Raw genomic sequence first — 12,932 nt, forward strand, 5'->3', positions numbered from 1 at the left:
ATGTCATCGGGAACCAGTGATTTGTCTATTTTAATGTTTTTAAGAAGGCTCTGCACATCTTCCTAGGTTGCGCTGGTCTTGCATAACCGGATTTGAATTGCAGAATCTGCGATCTTCACCCACTCGGACGATCTGTTGTATTCAGCATCCCTTACAAGAATAGCACATTTGCAGGTCCACTCACATGAGTGGACAGCGATTGCAATTTCCGTTTGTGGAAATAAAATCGCAGCATATTCTATTCTTGTGTGGACTCCACACAGCCACCTTCCGTTGAAGTCAATGGAAGCCGTCCGACCCGCAGCCCATCCGCAATTGATACTGTGGATAGGTGGTGGGTACCCGCGTCATCAACTAATGTTGGCATAGGAAAAAGAAAGATTTAAAGAAAAAAATCTGTACTGCGCATGTTGAACAGCGGCACGCTCCGGCCATCCACAATACAGGAGTTCAAAGGTATGCGTGGTCGCCAGCCGGGGACAAGGCCGGATTTCGCTGTGGGCTCCGGGATGTGAAATCCGACCCGTCTGTGCAAGATTGGCCTTAGACTAGTGACATTTAGTTGAGAATTTACATTATCACTGTGCATCTCATCTGACATTTCATTTTTCACTATGAATACACTGGAGAAAAAACTATTTAATAGATTTGTTTTCTCCTCATCACCCTCTACAATTTCTCCTAAATTATTTATTAAGGGGCCAACACTTTTAGTATTAATATTTTTACTATTTATAGTTTGAGAACAGTTTAGGGTTAGTTTTACTGACTTTCGCAATAAGTCTCTCTGTCTCCACCGTCACTACTTATCAGAGTTTTACATAATTTTTTTTTATAGGTTTTTTTGTGCTTCTTCACTGCCTACTTGTTTTAGTAGTTTAAACACTTGTTTTTTTTTACAGTTTTTTGCCCCCTTTACATCTTTATTAAGCCACATTGGGTTTTTACTATACCGAGTTTCAGACAAACCACAAAATTAATTACCAGTATGTTCTAAGATCAGACTTTAAAATTAGGACATGTAAGTAAATATAGAGCATCGACCTCTCAGATCTACAAACAAAATTATCTAGATACTTTTGTTTTGCATCTATATTAGGCCACTTTCACACGGGCGATAAAATCGTGTGATAGCGTGAAAAAACACATGTATGTGAAGCCCATGCTTTCCAATGGGTTCCTTCACATTAGCGCTGTCTTCTCTATTTGCTGCATTCTCTATATTGCCACAATTTGCAATATAGAGAATGCAGCCCCTATTTCCCTATGGAGACTTCATTTTTGTTGCATCGCAGCATACAAAATTGTTGTTTTCGTGTGATGAGACTTAAGCCCTACCCCGAAACTAAGCGCCAGCTGCACCCCCCCCCCCCTTCCAAAAAAAAAAAGTACCTGGGTCCTCTCGCTGCTCTCTGAAGCTCCCCTGACAGTCTTCATTCGCCCACAGATCACTTTTTGGTTGCGGGATTCATAAATGCAGGGCTGGATGAACCAGTACGATGGCTGTGATTGGTTCATCCAGCACTGCTCAGCTAATCAATGCAGCACTGGATGAACCAGTCACAGCTACGGCAGCTGTGGGCGTTCCCTTTGACTCAGCGCAGCCAACCCATATCTCCACCGATTAGTATAGTGGATACATATTACACTAGTACCCACTCAGTCTAAACACCCCTCTAATACGAACCTCACATGCTCACCTCCAGGACTTCTCTAGAGCAGCACCGATCCTCTGGAAAGCTCGACCCAAAAACATCTCGACAATCCCCAATGCATGGAACCCCAGACGCGCCTTAAAGATGCACCTTGTTATAGAAGCATACCTAACTGCCTGATCAAGTCCTACTCCCCTACAATATGCCCCTCCCTATAGCTTTGCACTTTTGCCTATCATGTGCACTTCCTGCCCCACACCTCCTAAACTACCCTCCGTTACCATGCGGCGGTTGCTGCTCTTCCCGGGGCGGCGGTGTGCGGGGTCCCGGGCTGGCTTATCAAGGGTAGTATACCATAACACTCACCTGTTTGTGTCCTAAAAACTGTATATCGCATGTTATCGTCACATTGCTGTGTTCCCCTTTTCTCTACCTCCTGCCCCTGTACCTTCTGTATCACCCCATCCCCTTTGTTTCCAAATAATTGAATACCTTATGTAACTTTTGGAATTTCTGAAATTTTCATATTGTTTGTGTTCCTCTAAAGTGTTGCAGAATAAGTTGGCGCTATACAAATAAAATATTTGTATAAAGTATAAAATAAATTATTATAAATATGACTATAACTAGCTGATCGATGGGGTCTGACCACTGGGACCCCCACTGATCTCAAGAGCGCTAATCTCCACAATCATTGAAATGAATGGAGCAGTGAGGCACCTGCATGACCTTCACTCCATTCATTTGGGGACCAATCGGACCCCTACCAATCAGCTAGTTATTTCTTATCTCGTGGAACTCCATCACTCTGTCCAAAATCAGCTCTGATGGGAAGTGTGGAGAATGTGGTGTTAATGCAGCCTTAGGTAGGGGGCACACGGGCGTAAGCGCATTTATGCACGTATTTGTACAATCAGCATTGTGTATTTGCTTTCAGATGAGCGTGTATTACTGTACTTTTTCAAATCATGGAAACAGTGCCTCCACAAGTTTCATTTTTGCGCTTGACTTCTGGGCAAACTTTTTAAACTACACCTTTTCTTTTGACACCACTTTCTGGGGGCGTGTCAAGGGTAGCGCTTCAGTATTTTCCTCCCGAGCCCTTTCTTTCAATTCTAACTGGGACCGTGCTTCAGCCCAACTGGTGACCGTCGCTTCCTGTTTTCTCAGAGCATCTTGTAGACTTCCTACTAGCTCTCTCATTTGACTGTCTTCTTCTCTAAGTTTCAGGATTGCTTGAACCTGTAAGTTCACTTGAACCAAGTCTGCCTCTTTTCTTGCCAGAGCCATTTCAAGTCTATTGTTGTGTTCATGTAGAGCAGCATTGGAACTTCCTAATGCAGTCCGCTTCCCTTGTTCATGCTCTTCAGCAGAGACCCAGCATGCAGGGTTTTCATCAAGTTTCTCTTCCAGAACTGACACCTGCGCCTGAAGTGTTGCAATTTGCTCTGACAAATTCCTCTTTGTTTCTGCATCTTCTTCTAACTGCTTGAGGAACACATCTCTCTCATCTTGCATAGTCTTCAGGTGTGCACTAAGAGCAAGCCTCTGCTGCCTTTCTTCTTGCACCAGCCTCTGAGACTCTTCAGTCTGAGCTTCCAGCTCCACCTGCAGTCTATTCACCTGCTCTGACAACGCTGTCTGCACACTGTCACCTTCAGTGCTCTTAAATTGTAGCTCTTGAAGCTGCATTTCTACTGCATTTCTCTTGCATTCAAATTCATGTTTGTCTTCCAACAACACCTTCACCTTTTGGGTCAGCTCAATACACTCACTTTTTAATGTTTCATTCACCTTTTCAGTTTGCTCCAACTGCTTGGACAGTTCCCCCATAACTAGAACACGACTCTGTTCCAGCTCCTGGATCTGGGTTTCATGTAGTTCAGCTTTCTCATACAAGCTTATCTGTAGCTGGGACACCAGTCTCTTATTGTACCCCAGTCTGTCTTTCAAGATCGCTGCTTGCTTCTCTGCCTGACTGCAAGCAACTTTCTCTAGTTCTTCCTTTAGCTGACTTATCTGGGACTCCAATTCACAATTTTTCTTTGCCAACTGCATTTTCAATTCTGCAACCTGATTCTGCAAACCTGTAGTTTGATTACGTGCATCTGTAGAAGCTCTTTCTAACTTGCAACACATAATCTCCAACTCTTGGGTTCTCATTTGCAGTTTCTTACAGTCCTGTTCACACTGCACAGATTGCGCCTCCAGACATACTCTGCGGTCAGCCTCATTTCTGGCTACATCTCTGAGGTCTTGGATCTCTTCATGGGCTTTTGAAAGACATCCCTCATACTTATTTTTCTCACTTCTCATTTCTTCCAAGCTCTGTTCACACTGAACATTTTTCTGTTCCAGCAACACCCGGTGATCAGTTTCAGCCTTAGCTAATCTCCTAAAGTGCTCAATCTCCTGTGAGAGCTGCATTCTGTGCTTTCAGCTGACCAGCTACCTGGAGCTCATTTTCACTTTCCCCCTGGACGTGAGGGACTGCACTGACTGCACTTTCTGTCTCTTGGCTAGAAGCAGTCTTTTTCTTTTTTGCACTTTTAGTACTTCTCTCTATCACTATAGGCATAGTTATGCTAACTTCCACCTGGGCGTTGGCTGCACTCCCTACAGCAACCTGTTCACACCCTGACAAATTAGGAAACATAACTACACATATTAGGCACATCATATAGAAAACACATCCCACAATCCCCCATACATGACATTGCAGGGTTAATGGATGTTAGTTCACATTGTGCAGATTCCCCTGCACCAACCTGCAAAAAGGACACGTTATGCATTTTGTCTGATTTTGCATTATCAGAATGTTGCAATCCATATTACCTCATTTCCTCGGTCCTTGGTGTGCACTCCTCACTCCCCTGAGTTGATGTGTGGCACTGCAACCGCCAACCGCTCCTCTGGACAAACTGGTGACAGTCCTTGAGCACTGTTCACACCTGCAGTTTTTGTATGAAACTGCAGTGGATCCTTTCCCTCCCACAGCTGAAAAAAATGGGGAAAGTCCGTGCCCAACGCAAAGTCCACTTGCAGACTCTCACATTTAGTCAAGTCCCATGTCACCATGCCATATGGAGTCTCAAAGGTTAGACTCACCACTTTGTCACCACTTCACCGCAGTGAAGGAATAACAAAATGTCTGGCATAACTGCTGACCTGTCCTGCTGTGGATCCAAGTCCACAAACAGTGGGATCCCACTGACTATCAGCTGGCATGTTCTCACCTCCAACTTCACTGGAACTGGCCTCCTGGCCAACCGTCCATGTTGTCACACCTCCAGACGCAGTCCATCTGTCTCCCGGCGACAGTCTCCCGCTGTCGATGCCTGTTGCTCATGGCAACTGCAAACTTCAGCCTCCTGGCTCTTTAACCACTGCCTGCAGCTGCAACCGCAGTTTCGGCCTCATAGCACTACAGCTCACATGTTGCTCTCTGCAGCTTTGTGCACCACTCCACTTTGTGCCTGCATCCTCCACCATATGTGACAAATTGGGGTCCCTTGCCTGTGAATCGCTGACCTCTTAGACCAGAAAATGGCCACCACACATGTAGAAATGCTTCATGAGACGTGGTTTCTCTTTAAGACTGGCGCCTGCCAGCATTTATTCACAGCATAACAAATAAATCATACACAGTCCAAAATAGTTTGGGGTTCACAACCCACAGGATCCTGTCACTTAACCCCTCCTGGGGCATCTGGAGGGCATCTTCCTCCATCAGACGGGGTGACAGGTCCACACTGGGCCTCAGCTTGCAGCCTGTCCTTCACTGCCAAGCTGTAACTTCCCCCCCTTGCTTCTGGCAGGAACTGGCTTAAATGCAACCAATTCTTGCTAAACCCATCAGGTGTTAAGCCTAACTTTCCATTTCCAGGTATCAGACTGCCTGACTAGCAACCTTTGCAAGTCATTCTGATACTGCACCACTACAGTAGGTAGATGAATTTTGTGTAAATTGATGTGTAGTTGTGGCGATTTTGTCACAATTTTGCACAAATCGTGACTAAATAGCAAACTACAAAAGTTTTCCTGGAGAGCCAGGCCTGGAGCGAGTGCTCCAAGTACAGCAATGACAATCCAACCTTGCCCATAAGTGAGGTAGACAGGGCTCATATATTCTCAGAAGTCTCCTATGTGAGAGGATAAAGTAGGGCTGTGAAATGTTGTGTCCTTGTAGTGCCATTCTAGGAGATGAATTACAAAGTAGTTACTAGGTGGCAGCAGAAATCAGAACTAATGCAGATAGTAGTTCTATGTGGGTAATTTAAAGTAGTTGTCTGACTTTTTGCGGATCCTAATTAATTTTTTTCTCATAGAGGACCTGCTTTTGCAAATAAGGCCGCCTGCAGACGGGCGGGTCGGATCCGGCGGCGAGAATTCTCACCGCGGGACCAGACCCGAGCGCCTGCAGGGAGGAGCGCGTACTCACCCGCGCCTGGCGGCCCCGACTCTTTCATGTGCCGGCTGCCAGGCAGCCGGCGCATGCGCAGACCAGAGCCGCCGGCCGGGTGAGTGACGTTTCTGTGCGAGGCTCTGCGAGCCCCGCACAGAAATAGGACATGCCGCAGTTTGTTTGCCGCGTGACATTTCGCGCGGCCAAACCGCGGCCGTCTGCATAGGAGTGCGTATTGTAATGCACTCCTATGCAGGCTTTTAGTGGTGGAAATCCAGCGGGAAATCCCACCGCGGGATTTCTGCCCGTGTGCAGGTGGCCTAACGTTTATATTGGACAACTCCATTAAGGCACAAGTCGCAAATTTTCTATATTTCCCCAGGAATATGCACGTATATTGCCATAGCTGTGTAGCATCATAGGTTGGGATTGGGTTTAGCTGCTTGTACCTGAGGATAAAGTCATGGGCCTGAGTGGCGGCCAGAACATGGACTGTGAGCCTGTGATATTAGAGTAGCAAATGGGGGTTTATTTAAAAAAAAACAGACCTGCATCTATGGTTAATATTCTACATTTCCAACTCACTGAGGATAGGTCATCAATAGTAATGGTCCTGGAGAACCCCTTTAAGTGATTTGTCACAGCACTGTTATGTTATACTCACACAAGTAATTGGAATGTTGTAATGTATCGGCGTATAGTATAATTATCTTTTCGACTCCCCTAATCAGCCTCAGAATCTGGGGAACCTTCAATGTGCACATCCATTTAATATGGAGTTGGTCCTCTCTTTACCCCCATAGGCATCATCACTCTTCTGGAAAGACTTCAGTTGTAAGACCATTAATGATGCTGTGAACTGATGTTGGGTGGTCATTCCATTGGGATCTCATGTCACCCCTAATTTCCAACAGAAGTGACCCGCTGCATTGTCATGGTCATTCTTTGATTTCATATGCCTTTCTTTCAGGTGGAGAACATGTAGTGAGGGTGCCGGCTCTTGCCAACAAGAACCTTGTTCCATATTCAACAACTACAATTACCGTCAATGTACAAGGTGAGGTGCCGAGAAATGACCAGCATTGTGGGTATTTAATGTCAGATGGTGTCCGAACAAGTGACTGTTTCCATCATCTCTCTTTAGGAATTCCAATTGCACAATTTCTTGAAGATGCCATAGATGGCGCAAGTCTAAGCCGTCTCATCGTTGTACCATCCGGTGATCTAGAACGAAACATTAGAGGTTTGACTCGGGTTCTCATTGGTACACATTATCTTGACAAAACTAACCAGTGGAACCGATTAGGAGTGAATCGCAGGGATGAGGCCATTCAGAATATCAACACAGGTGACATTATGCCGTTTCCTGGGGTCACTTCTAGGAGGCCGATCTTCATGTTGTATCTACTGTAGCATCCATTCCATAACATACTCTGTCCTCACTTCCCCAATAGGTTATGTCAGGTTACGTGATCATCATCGTAAAAAGGATGGATCTTTTATATCTTTCTCTGGATCGAACTCCGGCACCTGGTAGCTATGACTTCTCTCTTTAGGTCTCACTTATACTGTAGAATCTTTCCATTTTCTGTAATCATTTTCTTATCTTTAGGCTCGCCGCTTATGTCGTCAAACTCTTTGCTATGGCTAAGAATGTGATAAACATAGAGGATAATATTCTGTGTGATTCCGTCAAGTGGTTGATCTCCATGAGGCAGAAGCCAGATGGGATGTTCAATGAGAACATTCCTATTAGCGATCAATATATGAAGGTAAGTGCTCTAGATAACATCCCAATGCATCCACACACAGGTTATACCGGATGGTTAGGGTGAGTAGGACTTAAGGGGTTTAGCAGTAAGGGACATTGGGGGCATATCCTCTAGATACCGTATACCATAAAGGTTTGATTGGTGGATTAGTGGGGGATCACCCACTAGGGGCCCAACAGGGAGGTCCAGCTTTACTTGGAGAAATGGCTGCATGTATGCAGCATGTGGGACATAGATATATTGCCGAGGCTGCACATTCGGATATTTCTGCATCTCTTTAATTTTTTTTTTTAACTAATAAAGATTTTTATTCAGTTTTTCAACAGTACAAAATAAAACAATTTCCATAAAGTCTGTAGCTGACATATGCAATCTACTGCAATGTTGTCAGTCTGTTGCATATTAGGATTAAAATTAACTATGTATATAGATAGAAAGGAATCTAGAATGGAGTAGAATATATATAAAAAAAATAAGAACAAGGGGAAGGGATTGAGCGCAGATGTATTATTCATTATGAGAGCACATGTCTCGGTTTGAGGCCCAGAAAATATTTTCTGTGTCCTAGGACCAGCTAGAATCTTGTCCAACTATACCCAATTTTACCATCAGGAGAATCCTGAGATCGTTAAGGTCTCCCTCATCTAGGAAATTTGTGGAGCCATAGGTCCCACCATAAATGAAATGCAGATGACCGACCTTGTCTAGAGTGAAACAAGCTTTCAAGTATACAGTGTTTGGGTAGCTGTCAGGGAGTCTACAGATGGAGAGGCGGTGGATCTCCAGTTTCTTGCAATCAGGAGGACTGCTGACTGGAAAACATGGCAAATCAGTCTCCTGATGTTGGGTGGATAGTTGTCAATGCCCAACGCTAGTAAGGCCAAGACAGGGTCCATTACAACAGGGCTGTCAGTTACCTCCAATAACAATTTGAATATAGAAAACCACCAAATTTGTATTTTAGGGCAATCCAAAAAAATATGTAGCAGGGAGCCTGTCTGCCCACAGTTGCACAAGCATAATTTGAAGTGCCTTAGAATTATTGTGCTAATTTAGAGGGGTAATAGTACCATCTCAAGATTAATTTATGGAAAATTTCTTGGAGATTGGCGCATGAGGATGCTCTTAAGGGCCATTTTATGGCCTTTGACCACAGTTTGGTTCAGAAAGTTCTGCCCAGATTTTTTTCCAATTTAGTAAATGTGGTTTTTTGGAGAACACTGCATCTCCATTAGGGTAAGCATAGATGGATTTAGTGGTCCTAAGTTCTAGTTTAGATGACCCAGAGAGGAAATCAAATACTTGTTTAGGCACCTCGTGATTGAGTTGTGGATGCGACAATATGTAGCTTCTGGTAGGTGTGAAAATTCAAAATTGGAATATTGCATTGTAGTGCAAGTTCTTCAAATGGCTTAATTTTTTTTTGTAAATTTAAAATATATTTAGATAACTAAACCTTTAAATGTAGTAAGAGCAAGGCAGTTTATGGGATTTTCCATGCTATATCTTTGGATAGGCCTGGCTGTGGCCATTCACTGATCAGAATGTAAAGTTTTATGAGTTCCACAGCATTAACCCCTTAACCATCTATGACATACAGTTACATAATGCAGGTTCAGGTTTGTCTTGAGGGGGATCAGGAGAATAAAGGGCCAAGTGAATATAGAAGACTTTTCTGAGCCGACCACCAGAGATTAACCAGATTTAGTACTTTTAGTTGCTTCAACAAGTAGTGAGTCCCCAAACCGCCAAATGTTTTAACATTTTAAAAAAACAAAGAAGTAAACAGCAAAGTTCAGTTATGCAGCCGGTGTCTGAGTGATGTTCTGCATTCTTCCTCACTGGTTTTATTTTTGGGCCCAGTCCTGTTCTTCTTGGGTCCTTACAAACTGAAGGATGGGCTGCATAGCTCTAAACACTGCAGTAACTGGCACAGTGCTGTAAATGTCCAGCTGGCTAAGGATAGTCTGTCAATGAGAAATCCCCAAAACATCTTAAAGATAGCAGGTAGAGGTATACAAAGCAGTCTTTTAAAGTAAATTTACAAGCACAAAATGAACATTTTGATTCTCGCCAGACCCATGGAGCTCTACACCTCCCCAAAATGTTATATGCCTAAAAGTTACAGATGTCTTCTACTAGGACTCAGCTGAAGCCTGTCCTTACCTAGATGACATGACAACCAAGCAGCACTCATAAAAGAAAATAAGAAATACCCTATTGCCAACCACTATTCTCTATTAACACATTTTTTTCCTCTTTGTCACTCAGGGTGGTCTTGCGGGTTCGTCAGATCCTGATGTTGCCATGACGGCTTTTGTTGTTATTAGTCTACTGGAGAGTCAGAAATACTGTTCCAATATCATAAATGTAAGTGACCGGCAGAAAGAACTGAAATATATAATCCATATGCACCGAGCTAACAAGTATCACTCACTGGGCAATGTAGTCCGTTGAAAGTTTTCGAACTTGCGTTTTTATGGAATAGTAGTTAAACTGTAGATGCTCCATCCATAAGTTAAATGTTGGCAGAGTAAGAGAAAACACAGTTGCAATTTTTAAAGCTTTTTTGGAAAGCAGAGTTACGCTCCAAAGTTTTGGCCACCTATACAGCTCGGGACATCGACTCTACAATATTCCCCTTGAACTAACTGTTGCAGAGGGTCACCCTCAGTCAGACAACCATTATCTTCCAGCTACCTCCGTGGGTCACAGTGGCAGCCAACGACTACCCAGAGCCTATCCATGGGCGAAAGCTACAACCCCAATTCACAAAAAGTTGGGACACTGTATAAAATGTAAAGAAAAATAGAATGCAATGATTTGGAAATCTCATCTAACTATATTTTATTCACAGTAGAACATAGAACACCTACCGGAAGGGGAAAGTTAGAAATTATTCCATTACATTTTTTTTTTAAAGTTGGGTCAGGGCCGTGCCTACCATTGTGTAGCATCATCACTTCTTTTTACAACAGTCTGTAAACATCTGGGAAGCGAGGAGACAAATTGTTGGAGTTTTGAGAGAGGAATGTTGTCCCATTCTTGTCTAAGTTGGATTTTAGTGGCTTAACAGCCCTGGGTCGTCTTTGCCAGATTTTTCGTTTTATAATGCGGCAAATATTTTCTGGTCAATAATTTTATTAAATGATTTTGAAAACTACAAGCAGAGAAGTTAAAGGAAATTGCATAGTCATTTACATCACAATGATAATAAACTAACATGACATAATAGCTTAATTCAGCATGACTATTCCATCGTACAGGTAGGGGTTACAACAAGAATACTAAGATCAGTAGTGATAGATGTAGCCCAGTTTCTAATATGTAAGGTACTAAGAACTGAAAAAGAAAAATACCAATCTCAACATAAGATGATCAGCGGCCAAAAAAGGAAAACAGGGAAGTGGGAAGGTAAAGTTGGGTGGGAGGCGTTTCAATACCCCAGTATCCCAAATCAGAGAAATAATATAAGATCAGAAGTTAGAGATAAAGAGATTTAATATTCCTGTTTAAAGGGGTTTTCTGGGTACAGACTAACATTAGTACAAGTCATTTTGTAGTAGGTTCACTGTACCTGGTCTAGCTGCTTTCTGGGAATCATAGAATGGTAGAGTTGGAAGAGACCTTCAGGTTCATCGGGTCCAACCACCTGCTCAGTGCAGGATTCACTAAATCATCCCAGACAGATATCTGTTCAGCCTCTGTTTGAAGACTTTGCATTGAAGAAGAGCTCACAATCTTCCGTGGCAACCTGTTCCACTTATTCATCATTTTCACTGTCTAAGGGCGCCCACCCACTGGCGATTTTTTTTCCCTGCGAAATTCGCAGCATTTTTTTCTCTGCAGGGGTCTATGGGACTTGTAATGTTAAAATCGCGATCGCGCAAAATCGCAATTTACCGCGAAATCGCGATTTTGCGCGATCGCGATTTTAACATTACAAGTCCCATAGACCCCTGCAGAAAAAAAATGCTGCGAATTTCGCAGGGGAAAAAAGCGCCAGTGGGTAGGCACCCTTATATCTGATCGGTTTCTCCTCCCTTTCAGTTTCATCCCATTGCTTCTAGTCTTTACTTGTGCAAATAAGAATAAGGCTGATCCCTCTGCACTGTGACAGCCCTTCAGATATTTGTGAACAATAAGCTATTAGGTCTCTTCAGCCTTCTTTTTTGCAAGCTAAACATTCCCAGATCCTTTAACCATTCTTCAAAGGACATGATTTGCAGACAGCTCACCATCCTGGTAGCTCTTCTCTCAACTTGCTCCAGTCTGTCTGCTTTTTGTAAATTGGGTATACCGCAATGGGACACAGTATTCTAGATGCAGTCTGACTAAGGAAGAGTAGAGGGGGATAATTACCTCATGTGATCTAGACGCTATGCTTCTCTTAATACATCCCAGATTTGTGTTTGTCTTTTTTTCTGCTGCATCACACTGTTGACTCATGTTCAGTCTGTAATCTATTAGTATACCCAGGTCTTTTTTTTACATGTGCTGCTACGCAGCTCAATTCCTCCCATTCTGTATGGGCTTTTTAATTTTTTTCCCCCAGATGTAGGACCTTGCATTTCTCCTCATTAAATACTATTCTGTTCAGACAAGCCCACTGATCAAGCTTGTCTAAAAATTTTTTAACCCTCTCTTTTCTCTAGTGTTTGTGTTCCGTCCTAGCTTTATGTTGCCAGCAAATTTGATCAGTTTCCTCTCAATTCCCTCCTCCAGATCATTTATAAAAATGTTGAACAACACTTGGCCAGGGCAGAGCCTTGTGGTACCCCACTTAATCCATTATTCCATTTGGCTGTGCAGCCATTTATGACCACTCTTTGAGTACAATCACTCAGCCAGTTGTGAATCCACCTAACAGTTGTCTTGTCAATCCCATATTTGGTCATTTTTTTTCAATAGGTATGGTAAAAGAAACTTTGTGAAATGCTTTCCTATAGTCAAGATAGTCTGGCATGACTTGTTTTTTTAGAAACCCATGCTGGCTCTGGTTAATTATTCCATTCTTATCCAAGTACTTGCATATATGCTGCCTAATAATTTGTTCAAAGATCTTTTCCAGTATAGAAGTCAGGTTCACAGGTCTGTAGT

The 12,932-nt window shown here is 43.1% G+C and overlaps 1 protein-coding gene across 1 annotated transcript in view; it reads left to right on the top strand.

The window, feature by feature from the left end:
* The window catches only part of LOC136610273 (venom factor-like), a 183,690-nt gene that overhangs the window by 125,612 nt on the left and 45,146 nt on the right, over positions 1-12,932 (top strand). Inside the window, exons 22-26 of the mRNA XM_066589505.1 lie at positions 7,031-7,117; positions 7,205-7,408; positions 7,515-7,593; positions 7,673-7,832; positions 10,104-10,202. Coding sequence (XP_066445602.1) covers positions 7,031-7,117; positions 7,205-7,408; positions 7,515-7,593; positions 7,673-7,832; positions 10,104-10,202 — 629 coding nt within the window. The remainder of the gene's footprint in view (positions 1-7,030; positions 7,118-7,204; positions 7,409-7,514; positions 7,594-7,672; positions 7,833-10,103; positions 10,203-12,932) is intronic.

This window comes from Eleutherodactylus coqui, chromosome 2 (assembly GCF_035609145.1).
Source record: "Eleutherodactylus coqui strain aEleCoq1 chromosome 2, aEleCoq1.hap1, whole genome shotgun sequence".
Taxonomy (NCBI): Eukaryota; Metazoa; Chordata; class Amphibia; order Anura; family Eleutherodactylidae; genus Eleutherodactylus; species Eleutherodactylus coqui.